Source organism: Lithobates pipiens, unplaced genomic scaffold (genome assembly GCF_037356315.1).
Source record: "Lithobates pipiens isolate NorthernLeopardFrog02 unplaced genomic scaffold, aLitPip1_a1.2 Scaffold_13, whole genome shotgun sequence".
NCBI lineage: Eukaryota > Metazoa > Chordata > Amphibia > Anura > Ranidae > Lithobates > Lithobates pipiens.
The window spans coordinates 450,581,681-450,603,000 of NW_027507718.1; the positions used below are offsets into that span (position 1 = coordinate 450,581,681).

The 21,320-nt window shown below is 42.1% G+C and overlaps 1 protein-coding gene across 8 annotated transcripts in view; it reads right to left on the reverse strand.

Annotated features, from left to right (window-relative positions):
- The window catches only part of CPEB2 (cytoplasmic polyadenylation element binding protein 2), a 130,863-nt gene that overhangs the window by 26,982 nt on the left and 82,561 nt on the right, over positions 1 to 21,320 (reverse strand). For 4 of the 8 annotated variants that reach the window (XM_077477762.1, XM_077477763.1, XM_077477769.1 and 1 more), the window contains 2 exons: positions 19,669 to 19,719; positions 1,043 to 1,066 (listed from right to left, as the gene is read on the reverse strand). In XM_077477762.1, the coding sequence (XP_077333888.1) occupies positions 1,043 to 1,066; positions 19,669 to 19,719 (75 nt within the window). The remainder of the gene's footprint in view (positions 1 to 1,042; positions 1,067 to 19,668; positions 19,720 to 21,320) is intronic. The other 4 variants (XM_077477765.1, XM_077477764.1, XM_077477771.1 and 1 more) reach the window with 1 other exon arrangement.

Here is a 21,320-nt window from a genome sequence, read left to right on the forward strand (position 1 = left end):
AAGGAATGGCTTCACCAGAAAAAGGATTAAAGTTTTGGAATAGCCCAGCCAGAGCCAAGACCTGAATCCGATTGAAAATCTGTGGGGTGATCTGAAGAGCGCTGTGCACAGAAGATGCCATCGCAATCTGACAAATTTGGAGTGCTTTTGCAAAGAAGAGTGGGCAAATATTGCAAAGTTGAGATGTGCCATGCTGATAGACTCATACCCAAAAAGACTGAGTGCTGTAATAAAATCAAAAGGTGCTTCAACAATGTATTAGTTTAAGGGGGTGCACACTTATGCAACCATATTTTATTTTTCTTTCCTCCACCTAAAATATTTCAGTTTGTAGTTCAACTTAGTTGTACAGTTTATAGGTCACATTAAAAAGGTGGAAAAACTTCTGAAATTAATTCTCTGTCTCATTTTTTGTTACATCACAGAAACCTGACATTTTAACAGGGGTGTGTAGACTTTCTATATCCACTGTACATAACCCGACAGGTTCCTTTCAAGAACATTAGACTATAAAACTCTTCTGCGCTCGCTCCATGCACTTGGATAGGAGCTGTGAGTAGGGTTAATGCTATGTAAATAAAAGGAACACAATCTGTGCCAGGTCACTGTGGATTTTAGTTACGCCCTGTTGGAAGCAATACATTTATTTGTGATTTTAATAGAGGAAGCAGCATAATACAAGAGCCCAATTCTGCAGTCTCTCGCATCACTCTGCTAGAATCATGGCACATGTAAATACAATCATAATCTAGACTGAATTTATAATATGTCTATACATATTCGACATAACAATGGAGAATCACACAGGTAAGCCATTTGACATGAAACAAGAAAGTATAATCAAATGTGCAAGGATCAGCGTTGATAATGAGAATGATAAAACATTCCATTAGTAACCAATCTGTATATTAATACAAGCATACGATTTAAAGAAGTCTTGTCTAGGGAATTTTGATTGAAGGAAAGGGAGGGGACAAAATGAAATTGATCAGGTAGAACAATTGTTAATTAAGCTTTAGTAATAAATAGATAAATTGATTACCTCGTCTTCTCCCATAACTCCTTGCTGCATGTAAACAAAGGACAAAATAATCAACGTTTCATAGAATCCTTTATCCTAATAGATTATCAGCTCTAATCTGGCATTGTGGATGGCAAAACGCCCCCCCAGATATGCAGAGGAGGACTTCCAGCATGAACGCATACATTATAACACTACTAACTGCTTGGAAAAAAATAAAAAATAAATAAATCGGAAAGGGCTCTTGAAATAGAAATCAGTAAAGACGATCAATTTTGATTTTTTTAAATGTCGGTCCACCCAAACTGATTTTTTGTGGCAATCTTGCAGCAGCTCCAGTACTAAAAGTTTGGCGGTTTCCATGCAGGGCAACACAACAGGCTCATCTGCAAGAAGTACGGAGAAATACCTGGCACTTCCAGATACAGGGGAAGTAAGATCAAACCTGTGTAAGCTCCAAACTAACAAAACTCTAAGCTTACCCAGAGGTCCTTTTCTAGCTCCTGCAAGGTAATGGAGTAGCACACAGAGAAATGAAGTAGAGCATGTGCTGCTGAAGAAATGGGCATTGGTTTGAACCTTTTGCTTTGCCCTGCGTGGGCAAAATACAGATTCACTGCAAGATCCCAGACCCACTTGTCACAATCTTTTAAAAGAAAAAGCTGGCATGACAGAAACATGTAGATTGTTTAAAAAAAAATAAGTTTGTTGGCTTTCCTGATGATGCTTTGTCTTCAATACTTAAGGCCTCATTGCACACTGGATGTTTATACAGCTGCCGTTTTTGGCTTCAGGTGTTTTTTTCTGCAGCCATTAACCACTTGCCAACCAGCCGCCATCATACTGCGGCAGGTCGGCTCGTTGCCACACGTAGGTGTTAGCTGGCCCCTTTAAGAGCCATAGCAGGCGCGCCGGCTGCACAGCGGGGGACCTTATGCCCGTGATGTCCACCAGCCACTCGCGATCACGGGAAAGAGCCAGAACAGGGATTTGTCAATTTAAACAGACAGGTCCCCATTTTGACAGGGGAGGAGAGAGATAGCTGCTGTTCCTCGTGATTAGCAACAGCGATCTTTCTCCTCCTCCAGTCAGTCTCACCCCCCCAGTTAGAAACACCTCCCAGGGAACACATTTAACCCCTTGATCACCCTCTAGTGTTAACCCTTGCCCTGCCAGTGACATTTGCACAGTAATCAGTGCATTTTTATAGTACTAATTGCTGTATAAAATGTCAATGGTCCCCCAAAAATGTGCCAAAGTGAAAAAAAAAAAAAAAAAAAGGCATAAATCTATCACCTTTTTTGTAGATGCTATAAATTTATATATATATATATATGTTTATTTATTATGTGTGGTGTTATGGAAGTACAAATTTGCACCGACTTCTGACAGCCCTATAAACCATAATTTTTCTTTCCCTGGTCTGGTTCATCCACAGCGGAGGCACTCTAATAGAGGTGTGCTACAAGCCAGATCAACATGTGAAAACCAAGGGGAAAATGCCTAAAAGGAAAATGCCTAAAAAGAAAATGAATGCAGCCACCACATTACTACATTTTTTTTTAAGGGGTTTAATACAGCTTTAACCTTTGGGTGGACTGTACTGTAAAGCCTCACACACTATCAGATTTTCTGCAGATTTTTGTCTTCAGATTTACCAAAACCATGTAGTGCAAGGGCCTGCCTGATCGCATACAAAATTAAAACTCCTAAGGTTTGACCTCATATTATATGGTTTTGGTAAACCTGAAGGAAAAAAAAAAAAAAAACAAACAGCAGAAAATCTGATAGTTTGTATGGGGCTTAATGATAGTTAGGGTACAAAATGTAATGAGCATTCATTAGGATCCCTTGCATAAAAAAATAGTTTGTACTGTACACAGAGGGCTTGCTTGAAGGCATCATCCACACCTAGTGTGAGGGGAAGGGTGCATATATCACACGAAATATAAATCTGATTCATCTAATTTGTAGGTAAGCTAAAGGTTTAATCAGCCTTAAGTTTTTGTTTGTTAAATACTGGATACAGCTTATAAACTTTACCTATTCTGTAATAAGACATAACCATTAGGACATTACAGTTTACCAATTGTGCGTTTTATTTAATGACAAAACAAATCCTATGGGTCAAGCTCAGACCCACAATGATTCACTGAACAGTAAGAATTATGGGTGGCTTATCAGAAAAATTAATATTTATCTGCAAGGGTGTTGACTGCATTGCCTAAAAACACAGCAGGATATCCCACAAATTCATATGACAAAGCACCATGAAAAAAAAAAAAAAAAGCACGTGAAAATAAAATCAATTCAAAAATTACTTTCAGGTAGATTTAAAAAACAATGAACCAATGACTGCATTTGTACTGACTGATTTTATGGCAGACTCAAATTAAAAGTACTCATACCCAACAATTTCCCTCAATTTCTGATCCAAGTGCACATATTCACATGTATTTTATTGTAGCTAGGAATTTTTTTTTTTTTTTTTTTTTAGGGAACCAAATTGTGACAAAGCATGTGCCAAACATCGCATTCTACACGTCACAAGACAGTTCCCAGTCTTGTCAAGTCCCAGGACTTGACAAGACTGGAAAAAAAAAAAAAAATTACATTATGACTTAGTTATTGTCAATTCCACAAAAGTCCCTTTGTAGAAATAAGCAAATATTCAGCAAAATGCAAAAAAATTATATTTCAAAGAAATGCCTTTGTGAATAAAGAGGGGGTGGATTATAGCCCAATTGATAAAACAAAGGTTTGTTTTGGAAAAATTATGTATGAGTGTTTTGGAACGCTTTGTGGAGCTCGACACTCTCAAATATGGGGCCAGTCCAAGAAATCTGGGATTCAGTTTTGGTCTGGGCTCTTCTACATGTTCGTTATCAAGAAAAAAAAAAAAGTTATATATGGTGTTTGCCAGGAATAAATTCACAGGTTTCCTTTTAGTGGCCAACTATTATAAGGACAAGCTTAGAGATCTAAAACATCTCCTTGTATTTTAGACATAAAGGAGGAGGCTTTAGAGCGCTGAACTCCCCCCCCCCCCCCCCAAGTTAAAAGATATCACGTGCATTGTCAGCTGTTAGAACATTCAGATTTTTTTTTTCATTTGCTTCATCTGGAAGAGGATACCATGTACAGTGGTGTGAAAAAGTGTTTGCCCCCTTCCTCATTTCCTGTTCCTTTGCATGTTTGTCACACTTAAGTGTTTCGGAACATCAAACCAATTTAAACAATAGTCAAGGACAACACAAGTAAACACAAAATGCAATTTGTAAATGAAGGTGTTTATTATTAAAGGTGAAAAAAAATCCAAACCATCATGGCCCTGTGTGAAAAAGTGATTGCCCCCTAAACCTAATAACTGGTTGGGCCACCCTTAGCAGCAACAACTGCAACCAAGCGTTTGCGATAACGTGCAATGAGGCTTTTACAGCGTCCTGGAGGAATTTTGGCCCACTCATCTTTGCAGAATTGTCCTAATTCAGTTACATTAGAGGGTTTTCGAGCATGAACGGCCTTTTTAAGGTCATACCACAACATCTCAATAGGATTCAGGTCAGGACTTTGGCTAGGCCACTCCAAAGTCTTCATTTTGTTTTTCTTCAGCCATTCGGTGGTGGACTTGCTGGTGTGTTTAGGATCATTGTCCTGCTGCAGAACCCAAGTTCGTTTCAGCTTGAGTACACGAACAGATGGTCGGACATTCTCCTTCAGGATCTCTTGGTAGACAGCAGAATTCATAGTTCCTTTTATCACGGCAAGTCTTCCAGGTCCTGAAGCAGCAAAACAGCCCCAGACCATCACACTACCACCACCATATTTTACTGTTGGTATAATGTTCTTTTTATGAAATGCAGTGTTCCTTCTACGCCAGATATACTTGGACACACACCTTCCAAAGAGTTCCACTTTTGTCTCATCGGTCCACAGAATGTTGTCCCAAAAGTCTTGGGGATCATCAAAATGTGTTGTGGAGAAATTGAGACGAGCTTTGATGTTCTTTTTGCTCAGCAGTGGTTTTCTCCTTGGAACTCTGCCATGCAGGCCATTTTTGCCCAGTCTTTTCCTGATGGTGGAGGCATGAACGCTGACCTTAACTGAGGCAAGTGAGGCCTGCAGTTCCTTGGACGTTGTTGTGGGGTCTTTTGTGACCTCTTGGATGAGTCGTCGCTGCGCTCTTGGGGTAATTTTGGGCGGCCGGCCACTCCTGGGAAGGTTCACCACTGTTCCATGTCTTCGCCATTTGTGGATAATGGCTCTCACTGTGGTTCGCTGGATTCCCAAAGCTTTGGAAATGGCTTTATAACCCTTTCCAGACTGATAGATCTCAATTACTTTCTTTCTCAATTGTTCCTGAATTTCTTTGGGTCTCGGCATGATGTGTAGCTTTTAAGGATCTTCTGGTGGACCTTACTGTGTCAAGCAGCTCCTATTTAAGTGATGCCTTGATTGTGAACAGGTGTGGCAATAATCAGGCCTGGGTGTGGCTATAGAAATTGAACTCAGGTGTGGACAACCACAGTTATAGTATGTTTTAACAAGGGGGGCAATCACTTTTTCACACAGGGCCATGATGGTTTGGATTTTTTTTCACCTTTAATAATAAACACCTTCATTTACAAATTGCATTTTGTGTTTACTTGTGTTGTCCTTGACTATTGTTTAAATTGGTTTGATGTTCCGAAACACTTAAGTGTGACAAACATGCAAAGGAACAGGAAATGAGGAAGGGGGCAAACACTTTTTCACACCACTGTATAATTTATCGGGTGCCAACAGAATAGGCAGTGTTCCTGCAGATTATAAAACAGGGAGTAGATCACATGGGAAGAAACACGCAAATTGCTTGTTCCTACAAACAGGGGACACCTCCCTTACAGTCACATGCTGCTCATAGAACAGTTGGTACCATTAGCACATCTATTCATCTACCGTGTTTCCCCTAAAATAAGCCCGGGTCTTATAATAATTTTGGCAACAAAAGACACAGTAGGGCTTATTTTGGGGGTAGGTTTTACCATGTAATGTGCCGTCTTCTCTCCCCCTCTCCCTCCCTGCCTGTCAGGACTCCCTAGTGTGAATCGATTTAAAAAGCTTGTAAAACCCTATAATCCAATTTATTACAGTAGTATATAATGTACGTGTGTGTTTGTTTAATATAATTGTGCCAAATACCTTCATTATAGCACCGCTCAGTACTTCCGTGACCCGCTGGAGCTCTTTCCCGCTCCAAGCACTGCAGAAGAGGGGCTGAGAGCAATGGGAGGAGAGCAACGGGAGGTCAGCCAAGCACCGAGCAGTGCTGTAACAAAGGTATTTAGCACAGCTATATTACAGAAAAACACACTGTACATTATATACTACAATAGAGTGGTTTATAGGATTTTACAAGCATTTTAATCTAGGGCTTATATTGCAGGCCTCTTCGAAAATAATGCTAGGTCTTATTTTCGGGCAAACACTACTTATTTTTGGAAATAATTTGTATATCTGAAATACTATTTCCTGTAGGGCTCATAAGCCAACTGGAAAGCAAATTATAACAATGCCTATTATAGTCATGCGTGTTCTCCACCTTGCATACTTACCAAATTGCCTTTTCTGTACATTCAAAACAAAAACTTGGCCGATGCCTGGTCACATGATTGTTACCTCCAACATGGGCAAAAATACGTTCTGTACCTTTTTTTTTTTCAAATATATTTGGCTCAGAATTAAAAATCTTGTCAGGCAAATATAAAATGCTGCATATACGTTAACAACCAAATTTATGTTACCACTGGTTATTGCTGAGCTGCACAGACCTAAATAGCAAGATCTCAGGTTTACCCACAGCTGAATGACTCAGAGGAAGGACCTTGCCTGCTCTCACATTTATGTAGTAAAGTGTATCCAAAACCCAGGTATTGAAAATATTAGCTACGGTAGTTCACATTTAAAGTCCAAGTTCACTTTTGCTCACTTTATTCCTTCTAAATTCCAGCTCCCCTATGTACCAATATAACATTAGTGTACTTATTTTACAAAAATAAAACAGCTTTCATTAACTCTACACCTGCTTACCCAACTCTCTTCATAGCCATTTAAACACACTGCTAGATTAGTTCTGCCTTCTTGGTCAGACGCAGGAAGGGGTAGATAAAAAGGTATATAATGTAGAGTGTGCGCTAATGAGCTCAGCAGTTCAACTCCTTCCTGTGTCATGACCTAAAGTCTGACCAGGAAGTAAGGCAGAAGTAATGGAGCAGTGTGTTTAAACAGCTACGAAGAGAGTTAGGTATGCACATGTAGAATTAATGGAAAGCGGTTTTAGTTTTGCAATATAAGCACATTAATGCTATGTTGGTACATAGGGGAGGTGGAATTTAGAAAAAAAAAGTGAACTTAGCCTTTAAGTGTAATAAATATTGGTGTGCAGCCCTTCTTTAAAGTCTAAAACTTCATGCAATATTGTCCCCTGCCACTATCGGTTATAGGGTAAAATCTCTGCCTTGCAGGGCCTACCTATAGACATGAATTGTTGCCCTATGATGTGCAATCTTGTCTGGGGTTACAAGACTAAGCACACCAACAAGTACAGCCTGTATCGCACTACAAAGATCAGACTGCAAATGACATACAGTGCTTGAAGCATCTGTAAGGCAGGGCCTCAGCCAAGGTACCCAGAGTCTGTGACCACAGTGCACTGAATTATCTTGCATTAATATCTACAGATTGTCAGTTATCCAATGGGCATCAGCATGAGGCATTCCAGAAATTGAAATATCAAAGTTATCTTTCAGTTTGTACCACCAGAGGACAGCTCCTGTTGGAGGGGTATCAGTATAAGTTGTACCAGATCAACACCATTTCCGCTGAAGGAGGAGTACTATTATATATCAGACAGTACCAAAAATTGAAGGCATGCTCCCTAGGCTTTCCCTACTTGTAAGGAACCTTTCCCTGTGCTGTTCTCTTTCCCTAAGCAGTAGGTACCTGTCCCTGGCCTACCACTCACTCCGGGTGTGCCCAAATGACACCCTATTTATAAAAGGTTCCTCGTCAAGATGGCTGCCTGAAATCGCAAAGAATTTCAGCACCTAATCAGACAGCTGTCTTTCCCGAGAAGACAGATGGAGTCCATAAGGGGACAATTCCCTTAAACTCCCTCCAACATGTAGATGCCACAGTGCCATTGCGGCAGGTGGCGAGAACGCCCGTACCTGCCTACGTCATTGGACATGTGCTTTAAGGTGCACTTGAAGTTGCTGCAAAGCAATAGGTTTAAAAAGCCAAAACATTTTAAAAAAAGTGATTGTTCTCACAAAAAAAAAAAAAAAATGTACCAGTGTGTGGGGATCTAGGCTGCTTAAAGTCCAATTCCAGCTTTGCCATCACTTTTAATAGTTTGCTTGGGCCACTTTGCCCATACAAACCATCTCTCCGTCAGCACTGTATAAACTGTATGCAGCATCAGCTACATACAGTATGTTTTTTGTTTCAGCAGCAGTATAGGGACTTCTGGAACAAAGTCAAGTCAGGGGGTCCGATACTTGGCCATTAACAGGAAGCCTTGTATTTTTTGAATGAATACAAGGCTTCCTCTGATTGGCTGAGGTGGAGATCTTGGCATCGCGCACCCTGTCTCTCCACCTTAGCCAGCTAAAGCTCACATTTACACAGCTGAATGAATGAGGAAGGACACTGCCTCTTTGATGTGTGAAAAGATGATGAGAGTTTCAATTAAAATACCACTTTAGCTGTGAACATTCTTTAGAAATCAGAAAATACTTTTAACACTGTCAAAAAATGTTTTTGGATCTAGCAGCATTCTAGGGACACCCATTTTAGCCAGAAAAGAAGTGTTCATAAAAGCACATCAGCCTTCAAAGCTTGCACAATATTTTTCTGTTCTGCAGAATCAGAGGGATTAGGAAAGATTATGAGGAAATTAAACTGCATCAGAGTACCACTTATGAAGCTTTGATGTTTCACACATTAAAAAGATTCAGATTCACAAGTCTTTAGTGGGCCATATTTCTGTGTGCTTGAGGACTGGAAATGAATGGTTTACATTTCTTCCTCCCATAGATTTGTAAAGGTTTCTAGTCTCAAAATCACTTGTCATTTTTTTGAGGCAAGTCAACCATAGACAAAGTGATTTGCTTTCCTGCAACCACCGACGGTGTTGATGGGAAAATCCCTACAGTAGAACCATGGTGTCCTCCGCGAGAGGGGGGGGGGGGGGGGGGTTGGGTGGGTTGGCTATACAGGGAGCTGTCACCAAGAGAACACAGTGATTACTCAGAGTGACCATAAAAGCCACTCGCAATAAATCGCATGTAAAATCAGACATGCTAGTTCTACTCAAGTTGATCAACGTGGGTACATTCAACCTGCCCACGCATTGTTCAAATTTCAGGCAGTCCCTGCTGAACCAGCCAAGATTCGAACAGTCTGTGACCAGCTTAAGGCTATTAGAACTTCTAACATGCAAATGAAGCCATATTTAAATCCAACACTGGATTACTGATCAGTTGGGGCATGCCTCATCTATCTTTACCCTCACAATTAGCAACTATGATGTTCTGATAAAAATAAGTGGTCATCTTTAGCTCCTAATTCTTCCATGTGCATAAAGCTGTAAAAAAATTGAACAGATGCCTCCATCCATGGTACACAGGATGGCTGGATGAATCTCCCATGTGGCTATTGTAATCTGACAAAATACCTGCATCTGATTGGATGGTGGAGGTGTTGGGCAAACAATTTCACTCCCAGGTCCTTCAAATTTTTCAAAGGACAATGGATGGATGGGGTGGTTCATCAGAAACCAGCCAGATGGCCAATTTAAGACCATGGATGAGACCGAATTAAAAAAAAAAAAAAAAAAAAACACACACACACACACACACACACACCTTTGCTTGTGCTTACATAATTCTGCAAGTATAAAGGTCAGTTGACACAAATAGCACGCAGTAAAGTTCCTCCTTAAAACTTTAAGTCCATTAAGTCTGAGCCATTCCTTTGTATCTAGTAAAACAAATCCTGACATCAGCTAGTCTAGAAAAAAAAGAAATCTGTACCGACCTGCAGTATTGAGCCAGCCCATTAAGCAGTAGCTGTGCTGTAGGCAATACTGTATTAAAGATATTTGCATGAAAATTGCCTGGACTCAATTGTGCCCTCAATTATAGAACACCGTTTGCATTCACAACGGAAGCCTACATCCCCTGATAGGTGAAAAATGTCAAGGCTGATACGCGGAGAGCGGGTGAGGAAAGGTTTATAATCCCCCTTGGCCCCAGAGGCCTGTTAGCTCGCTGAGTGTGTTAAACAACTGGAGTCTAATTGGAGATTTCACACTGGATCTGAAAAGAGATTTTCAAGAAGAGAAACAAACCTACATTGCGTCTACGTCAATCATTGCTCACAGGGAGAACCTACCAAAGCTTAAAGCAGGTGGCAAAATGAGAACATGAATTTATCTTCCAGTGCATGCGGCAAGAATAAAAAGAAAAAAAAAGGGGGGGGGGTGGCTTTTGAAGTGTCTTTCTGCTGAGCTATGGGGAAGAAAAAAATAATAATAATAAAAAAAAAAAGCATGCAAAAATATGTAATAAGATCAAAAATTGAAGTATGGTCAAAGCTTTTCTGAGTTTCTGCACTCCTGTGTCCCAGTTTCAGCCCACTATTGGCTTACATCAGAGCCAGCTCAGGCTCTGCAGTGATCCCGACAATCTTGTGACCCGTCCAGATGCCCGACAGGTAGCTGGCTCAGCCTCTCATCGCAGTCAGCGGCTCCCACCCCCTCCACAGCCCAGCACTCTAGTGAGCGCTGGAGAGGCAGAGCAGAAATGCAGTATTGCCTACAGCACAGCTACTGCTTAATGGGCTAGCTCAACACTGCAGGTCGGTACAGATTTTTTTTTTTCTAGACTAGCTGATGTCAGGATTTGTTTTACCTGTAGGTAAGCCTATAATAAGGTTTACCTACAGGTAGAGAAGAGATCTCCTAAACCTGTACAGTTTAGGAGATACCCTGTTTCCCCTAAAATAAGACCTAGCGTGATTGTCGGTGTTGGCTGCAATATAAGCCCTACCACCCAAATAAGCCCTACTCGGTTTCCTCAAAAATAAGCCCTACCCTGAAAAGAAGACCTACAAGGACTTTAACTAGGGCTTATTTGGGGGGTAGGGCTTTTATTGCAGCTATCACCGACAATCACACTAGGTCTTATTTTAGGGGAAACAGGGTATATATACAATGCATGCAGCCAGTGACATCACTGGTGCATGTGTACTGAAGGAATGGCCTACAGGTGCCGTACCTTCCGAGCCCGTGCCGTGAACGGCGGCTCCTGAGTGACATCACAGCTCCGGCCAACAACAGCCCCGGAGCCCACGAACCCAGAAAAAGTTTCAGGAAACATTTCGGCCGTGGCAGTGGTGTGCGGGGACTGCTGCAACAGCTTCGTTCTAAGTATTTCATAATGAGCTAGTATGCAATGCATACTAAATTATGCTTTTATCCTGCAGGGTTTTCTTTTCTGAGGTTTACAACCTCTTTAAGATGTATATACTTACCCATTGTCAGACCATTCTGGTCCAGTCATCTGCCTTGCCAGCCAGCACTGGCTACAGGGAAAGGAGAGCGCTCCAACAGCTGGAAGGCCTGAGTGGTGACAGCACCCATTGGCTTACTATGGGCCATCCATTGTCGGCACTTCCGCCTCTACTTTGAAGCAGCTGCTTGCTGACACAGGGGAGCAGATCATGTGACTAGACCAGGCCAGCCTGAAAATAGGCAAATATAGATATCTTCGATATCCAAAAATTCCACTTTAAAGTGGTTTTAAAGGCAGAAGGTTTTACATCTTCATTCATGCATTCTATGCCTAAGCTTTCAGTATGCAGCAGCCCACCCCCTCTCATAATTACCTGAGCCCCATCTCAGCCCAGTGATGTTGCACAAGAGCCTTGGTTGTCTGGGACTCCCTGCTGATTGGCTGAAACACAGCAGCAGGTGCCATTGGCTCCCGCTACTTTCAATGCCTGTGTGTCAATGACGAAAGAGGGAGGGCAGGGCTGAGCTGCGGCTCCGTGTTCGAATGGACACAGCAGCAGCTCGGCTACCCCTATAGTAAGATGCTTGCTGTGGGGGCACTCAACAGGAGAGAGGGGCTAGGAGCGTCGGGGAGGGACCCGAGGAGGAGGATCTGGTCTGCTCTGTGCAAACCATTGTAAGTATGACATGTTTATTTTTTAAACAAAAAAAACAAACAAGACTAATATAACTTTAAGGCAGAATCCCTGACACCTGGTACTGGCTATATCATTGTGCTACCCACAACAGGCTGCCTGCAGAAAATGACAGGAGTGGGTAGAGGAAGGCGTGACTGGTCTTTATTACCAGAAGCTCCTGCACAAAGAGGCAAAAGACTCCAACTGGATTACTGCACAGATCTTGAAAAACACCACAAAGCACACCGAGATTTAAGAATACGCATGACGAATATATTTAGGCAATATTTGCTTATCCTGAAATTAAGACTTAATTTGTCTATTTTGCATCTGCCTGGTGTTCAGCTTTAAATTTTGTCCAGAGGCCTGATAGCCCAACCATGCAATATTATAGAGGACATACTGCAGCTGTGAATAATGTCCAAAAGGCAACCAAGACATTTTTGTAAATTGTGCCATTGCAGTTCTATATGTTACTGGGAAGTACTCTGGGTGATGCTTTGTCAATCTACCCAATGGGTGAGAAATAATTACCAGTGAATAGTGAGTTTTCATGCCCAGATTTAGCACAGTGAACATGACTCGGGTAAATGTGGCCATACATAATAATGTAAATCCGGAAAGGCACAGACATGTAGGGCTTGCGTTAGCTGCAATTACTTTCCTAGCCCTGATAAACCAAAACATTTTTCAGGGCACGTGGCACCTGATTATACTCCATGTCATCATAAACCATTTTTTATGTCCTCTCCATATGACACTATCATTGGAAGAGTCGTCCTGTTGTAAATTAAGTACCAAATAAATTGTTGCAGAGGGGAACATCACGCAGAACGATTCATCTTGGTGTGCTCAGTAGTCATTCATTAGATCAATAGTTATGCGCAGGGGTAATTATTCTCCGAGGGCTAAAGGTCAAGCCATCCATGGCCTCGGTTTATTAACCCCTGGAACCAAAGGTCACGATTTACAACTAACAAAATGCTTTGCTATTTGGTGCGAAACGTAAAAGCCAACTGCTAAAGACAAACTCGCACTCCAGCCAATACAAAATTAGCACATTGGCAGATCTCTTTTCCAACAGACTTTAGTCTTGATGATGCACTTTAATTAGGCAATTGTAAAAACTGGAATTAATTTACAAAAAAAAAAAAAAGGATGTTCACCTAACAGAGTGAATGTTCAGTTAGTAAACACTGCTTCACCTTGGGGTTCATGCACACGGGGCTTTCACAGACATTTTGTATGGCTTGCATAGTTTACTTGCACTTTCCCACGCCCACTGAGTCACACATGATGCGTACAGCCTGCCATACATGTGGTTGTATGTGGTTGTGCTCTTGTAAGCATCAATGATTCTTTGCATCAGCATTTATTAACATACCCTCATCTGAGGTATTAACTGAGCACAGCTCTTTTGCTCTTCGTTGTGTATGCAAACTACGTTCATGTGTGAAGAAAATCATGGTTTACAAAAGGAATGGCTCATTTGGTGATGTCACAATTTTTTAAATTGCAATGTTTCATGAAGTCAATTAATCTCAGTTTCTTAAGGAAGAAGGGAGGGAGCTGCTCATCTGAAAAATAGCCAATTTTCAGATTTACTTAGATTGCAGATTTACTAAAGGCAAAAACTGAACTTTTCAAGTGTAGTTGCACTTATTTTCCCCAGAACTTAGTGAACGTGGTAAAGCTTTGCTGATTTCCATCACCCAATCATATCCAAGCAGAAATGCTGTTCCTAACCCCACGCACCCCCATATTTTCTTCGCACCCGATTGGGTATTCTTTATAAAGTGAAGCTTCACCTCATTCACTAAGCTCTGGGAAAACTTGTGCAACTACAAGAGTTCACAGACCCATATGCCTATAGTAAAGCAAAACACACGGTGTCTGTGCCTTTACCATATCAATGCATCTTCGAAACCATCTCGTAGGAAAGCACCTACAGGCTTCTATTGGTAAAATTGTTTTGTTCCCAGCTGGGTAATTTTGCTGGGGCCACTGGCAAGACATGGGGCCCTGGTATTTTAAGATGCAGAAAACATTATTGGAAATGGCCTTTGTGATCTGTAAAAGGGTGAAAACTGAAGTTCTTCAAACACCGTATCTCATGCTTTTACAGGACTCTTCCTTTTTAAAAAAAAGGTGGAGATAACCATTCACTGATCTCTTAAAATCTCCATCAGCCTTCGCAGCACCCGTTTAGGGCAATTTCAATCATGAGAGTGATACAGCTCCAACAGCTTCAAGTAAGGCTGGTTCTGGGCCTCCTACAGCTTCAAGTAAGGCTGGTTCTGGGCCTTCAATCCATGAGCTACGGTTTCCTATCTGCCTTGTTAGATAAAAGCTGTCATAGTATACTGGGGCCTGCAAAATGGCCTGAGCTCCGCAGGTCACCCATAGCTGTACTACAGTTGATGTGTTTGAGTTCCCCCTCATCACTCGTTAATATCTGACCAAACTGTTTCTTGTCACAAAGGTGCACTGCAGCAAGTCGAGGTTACGCTTCACTGGTCTTAATGGAAAATGCTCTGCTGGCAGGGGAATGTTTGTCTTAGTTAAATACACCTAGAAGTATCTCTGAAGGTCAGAGGGAGGTGAGAGGAAAACTGAGCCATGCTTGAAAAAAAAGCCATTAATCTTTGGGCTGAGGCAAAGCTTACAGAGGTCACAATAAATCATACAGCAAAAAATACGGTGTCCTTACTTCATCTAGTGGAACATTACGAGGATTCAGGACTGGCGTTATATGCACCTTACAGTTTCCAGATTTTACTGAAGATGAGGGATTGGGCTGGCCACACGGTAAAATTTGTTGAACTGACTTCGTAAAAGTGACCAATAAAATCTTGCCAACAGTCACACAAATATGGACAGTCAACTGGGTTTAGCTAAAGAAATTGTTAGCCCACCAATTATTTCAAGATATATTTAAATTCCAGCTTACAATTTTGTGGAATTTACTAGCCAAACCCAACTGGGAATGCCTTGCATTAGACAAAGTTAAACAGTCAACACACTGCAAGCAAAGTTGGCAATGCCCTCCCACATCAATATAAGAGTTGGCCATGCCCCAAAGAAACGATTTCACATTGATGCAAGGTACAAATTGGCTCAAAACACAAGTGGATAAGAAATCTTGGAAAATTGATTTATTTTTAAATAACTAAAGAAAAAGTAAAAGCCACTATGTAAGCAACAGGTTTCCAAGTATTAGCACAGGCAATTTCTTATGTCTCACAGCCCTTTACTAAACAGAACAATCCATGTGCTGCTGCTCGAGTAGTCACTTGCCAGATCAAAACTTCACAAACTATCACTGTGTTTAAAGTGGTTGTAAACCCTTACAAACCACTTTGACCTACAGGTAAGCCTAGATTAAGGCTTATCTGTAGGTCCAAGAAATATCTCCTAAACCTATACGGTTTAGGAGATATTTGCCCGAAGACAGGCACCGCTGTCTACGGCGCATGCGCCGTAGATAGCTGCGCGCAGGCGCACTGAGCGTGGCATTTCCAATAACGGAGCTGCCGCGCGTGTCGGCTCCCGTGCGCATGCGTGGGAGTGACGTCATCGCGGCTCCACCGAATGACAGCGGCGGAGCTGCGAGACCCCACCGAAAATATGGATGCGCCGGACTACAGGGGACAGCGGTGGCATCGCTGGCTCCTGTGTCAGGTAAGTGACACATAATGGGCTATGCGATGCATAGTAGTCCATTATGCTTTGCCTTTGCAGGGAATGAAAGAGGAAGTAAACCCATCAGGGTTTACTTCCTCTTTAAAGCAGGGGGTCTCAAACTGCCGGCCCTCCAGCTGTTACATGACTACAAGTCCCATGAGGCATTGCAAGGCTGACAGTTACAAGCATGACTCCCACAGTCAGAGAAATGATGGAACTTGCAGTTCCGCAACAGCTGGAGGGCCAACTTGAGACCCTTGGTTTAAAGGATAAGTTAACGCAACAAAATTTTTTGCAGGTAAAAGAAAAAAAAAGTGCATTTAGCTTTTGGAAACTAGAAAGCATTCCACCAGCGAGCAGCAGATCACTAATGCCATGCAGGTCTCCTGCAATCGGTCAGTGAGAGAAGTTTGCCCCGTACATCATATGGCCAGGTAGTTTCAAATTGACAGAAAGACTCTCTAAACAGTGCCGTGGTAGTACATTGGAAAACTACAAGCTGCCAGACACAAAGGATGTCGGTACTTGCAGTTCAGTGAGAAGTCTGAATTAAAGACGCAGCCGCGTGGGCAGAGCTGGTACAGGGAACTTCTCCCTGTACTGCTAGCACTGGGAGAGAGGGAAACAGGGAGCAGCTGCAGCAGTGGGAACAGGTTACACCCCAACAATGGTTGGAACCCATAACAAGGTGAGCTTAGCCTTGGTAGAACAGTCATGTGGCAAAACAAAAAAGTTTTACCACCAAAGAGATGGGGAATGGGTGTCCCAAACTGAGGATTTCTAGTTTTCTTGCGAGTCCCCCTGCTAGCTATTGGTTATGTATTGAGAGTAAAAACAAAACACCCCTTAAAGCCTAAATGAATATTTTGCAATAACGGGGATTGGGTCTACGTAAACACATACGACACTTACAGGCTACATCGAGTCTTTGATATGTAGATGAAACCTGGAGAAATTTTAGTTTGCTAATATATGTGAAGCTGCGATTCATGGGATTAGTAGGCTGCACATGGCTTCTAATTTACTGTTCCTGCAGTGAAGCATGTCTATCATACTGATTGCAAAAGGCAGCTTCTCCTAATGGCTTGTCCTGTAATCTCAGCAGTTTTTTTTGTGGGGATGGCAAATTTGATAGTGATAGCCACTGGGAGCATACTCACACCAGTGTATGTTAGAGTATAGAAAGCAAGAATGCAAAAGCCACACCAAAACCGATTTCAAATATTACAATAATAACTCCACTAGTAATTGTGTACTTATTGACAATACACTGTAGATCAGGGGTGCTCAACCGATGGCCCATGGGCTGAGCCCTCTAATGTGGCTCATTGACCTCCTGCTCTTGGATAGGGGGTCAAGAAGGCCCAGATGATGGGTTGCCGACCCCCCATCCCATAATATCAGAGTGGATGGAGCTGGCACTGAAGGAAGCAAGTGGCTGCAGAGGGAGCAGAAGCCACATAAGCCGAATGTTTCTTCTATAGCGCTGACTCCTGTCCTAGGACAAGTGCAATTTTTTGGTAGCACTCCTCCTTGGACAGGAACCTAATAGCTAGTGATGCCAGGAGAAACCGAAAGATAACAGGTCAATTTTTTAAACCCCCACAGTTTAGCAATGGGCAGATTATGTATTAAACTTCATCGTTTGGAATAGGCATGTATGGGCACTTTTAAATAATTAGGCAGTTTTCACACGGATCCACAGATGCAGCGTAGCGCAGTGGGGAAGGTTTATAGCCTGCCAAGTAAAATAAAAGTGAGAAATCCAAAAACATGAATGCGTTAATAAACCCAACACAGTAAAAGCAGTCTGTATATGCAGTAAAGCATGCTGGTTATACTCCGTGAACCTAAGGGGTTAAACCTGCACATTGTTTTGAGAGGGTGCAGGTGATCGGCACAGGGTCAATCAGCACTGTCCAGACAGAGGGTCAGGGGTCATGCAGCCCCATAGGACAGTCAGAGGAAAATGAAAACTCCTCCTACAAGCTTTCACCAGACACTGTTAGAAGTCACAAGATTGCTACATGCTGCTGATGAGAAAAGGTATATAGCCAGTCTTACGAGTCCGGCTAAAATGAGAATCACAATTGTCTTGCTTAGAATAAAGATCACAACTCTCACGGCGTAACATAATTTCTCACATTATACAAAAAATAAAAATTGGGCTAACTTTACTCTGTTTATTATTTTTTTTATTTAATTCATTGGCGTGTATTTTTTCCCCAAAATTGCGTTTGAAAGACAGCTGCGCAAATACAGTGTGACAAAATATTGCAGCAACCACCATTTTATTCCCTAGGGTCCCTGCTAAAATGTATATAATATATATATATATATATATATATATATATATATATATATATATATATATATATATATATATATATATTTGGGGGTCCCAAGTAATTTTCTATCAAAAAAATAATGATTTTAACTTGTAAGCAACTGCAACAAGGTTAGTCTTTAAGTGGCTAAACTGACCTCACTTACAGACCGAAGTTCATGATTTAAGAGAACTACATGTTGCAATGTTTCTGTTTCTCTACCTCCATTGTTGATAAACTTGGCAGGCTGCCTGGATTTTGTATTTTTTGTCAGCTGTCAGAAGCGAGCAGAGAATTCTCTGCCCTTGTTACATAGAATGAGGGAAATGCCTTAAGATTGAGAGCAGAGTTGAATCATGATCTTGAGTCTTTAACGATTAATCGTGCAGCTCTAGTATTTAGCAGGTTAGATTTACTAAAAAAAAAAAAAAAAGTGTTGCATTTCCACGCTCTGTGTACTGTGGGAGGCCAGATATAGCGAACACAGGGTCCTATGTTTAGGAACACCAAGCTGTACTCAGAACAGCAGGGAGGGAAATCCCTTTGCTTTGGGAGATTTACAAACCATTTTGTGTTTGCTGTGCGCTATTTAATGAAAGTCAAGAGCAGGACCTCAAAATCGAGTACTTATTTTAGAAGCTACCTGACAGTGCGCTCAGATATACCCACCCACAAGGTCAGGGTCTCCATCCCAGGCGCCCAGCACATGTCCGGCTACCACCTTCAAGCTTCTGCAGTAAAGCAGGGCAAGAGAGCAATTGTTTAAAGTTGTGCACCTGCCTGTCACTTCACATGGAAGGAGACCATTGAAGGTAATGGCTGCCTGATGCAGCTTGCCGTGTCAGTACAGACAATGCAAATGAAGCAGTTTTTCAGTGTCTATTGCAATTCTTAATGTCAGGCGAAAGCATGGAGGGGGGCAAAGCCGCTACTTTGCCTTGGGCCCCATTCTCCCTTAATCCATCTCTGACATGGGGTGCTGCAGAGCTGTAGGCTCTGAATGAAATTATCTTTTGGCTATAAAAAATGTTGGCCAGGACATGTGAAATCTAAAAGATTGAGCAGAACTAGTCCTCAGCCTAGTAAAATAATTCAGATACATTTAATCCGTTTAGTTGGATTTCTGCATTAATTATACCCAAAGTCACCCACAAGGGAAGACATTTAAAGCCCAGACCTATCACTCCATAGAGAAATCCTGATAATTGGCATGGACGTACCCTTAAAATTAACTGGCGCAGCAGTTTTTAATTATGATGCTCCCTTCTGACAATTAATAATCCAAAACGTTGTGATTCACATTCCCACCATTATATAAGCAAACTCACAAAAATACAGCATATAGAATGTAGCATCTTTTGTTTTTATTCGATTTTATTTCAAGAAAGAAAAACCATGACTTACCATTTAACATGAGAAGACTATCTGTTCCTGGATGGGGGTAGTTCAAGCGACCTAAAAAAAAAAAAAAAAAAAAAAAAAAAAAGTTAATGTTTGTTATTCAAAGCTCATTATCTAACACACAGATGTATGTTGTGGTTTATATTAGAGGAAGTGAGGGAGTTAAGCAATGATCCCGACAACGCCTCGGTGTCTGCTCCAATGGGATAAGCAGTTTCTTGCTACACACTGTCCAGAAATGTGCTGACCTCTCAAGAACTCCCTCCCACTTCCAGGGGCTCTATAACCTCTCTATACTCCAAACAGCAGGCACCTTTCTGCTTCTGCCAATAAACCAACAGGCAGAAACATAATCCGCACTGAACAATTGTGTCTTCATGTCGTGTCACAAAATAAACAGGATTCTGTGTATTCCACCCCACTGAAAATAGAATCAGAGCATCCATTAGGTGCTTGGGCAAATAAAACAAAGGCTTACTTGTTTAAAAGGAAAACTAAAGTATATATTAAAAAATAAAATAAAAATAATAATGTTGATTCAGAAAGCATTCCATTAAAATTGGTACTTATTAGGACTAAAAAAACACATGTAAATGCTGCAGCAGTAAAAGGAAATAAAAGGTTTTCTCCTGTAGAACACCTACATAAGAAATCAGAACCATCAAGGTAACAAGGAAATGTTTGCCGACATTCAGAATCAAAACTGTGACAATCAGCAGTCTGACAGAGCAATGTGGGCTGAGAAATCTCTAAAATAAAACCAGATTTCTCAAAAACACACACACACACACACACACACACTTTCACTTACATTTGTAATAAGCCAAATTAATCTCTACCATACGGCATGTGAGGTGACTTTTAGCAATAACAGAAAGACCTTTGGCACGCTTCTGCTTAACTAATGGTCTGACACCATTGTAAGGCCGCGTACACACGGGCGGACTGTTCGCCCAACCTTGTTCGGCAAACAGTTTCATCAAACAGTCCGCTCAAAATTTGCATGAGCGGACTTGCCCACACACGAGCGGACTGTTTGACGAACAAGGTTGGGCAAACAGTTCGCTCAACTTTTGAAATGAACGGACTCGCCCACGTAAGGCGGAGGCAAATCCGCCCATTTCGAGCGCGTGTACAGGTAGGCGGGGCCCGCGAAGGAGACGTCGCGGGCTCCGCCGCCTGGAATGGGCTTAAAGGGGAACCCCAACGCCGAAAAAAATCGGCGTGGGGGTTCCCCCCAAGTCCACACCAGACCCTTGTCCGAGCACGCTACCCGGCCGGCCAGGAAAGGGGGGCGAGCGAGCGCGCCCCACCTCCTGAGCCGTACCAGGCCGCGTGCCCTCAACATGGGGGGTGCCTTGGGGAAGGGGGGGCCGCGCGGCCCCCCCACCCCAAAGCACCTTGTCCCCATGTTGATGAGGACAAGGGCCTCTTCCCGACAACCCTGGCCGTTGGTTGTCGGGGTCTGCGGGCGGGGGGCTTATCGGAATCCGGGAGCCCCCTTTAAGAAGGGGGCCCCCGGATACCGGCCCCCCACCCTATGTGAATGAGTATGGGGTACAATGTACCCCTACCCATTCACCTGTGAACTAAAGTACAATAAAAAACACAACACAGAGAAAAAATATTTTATTGCACAGCTCCGGGGGTCTTCC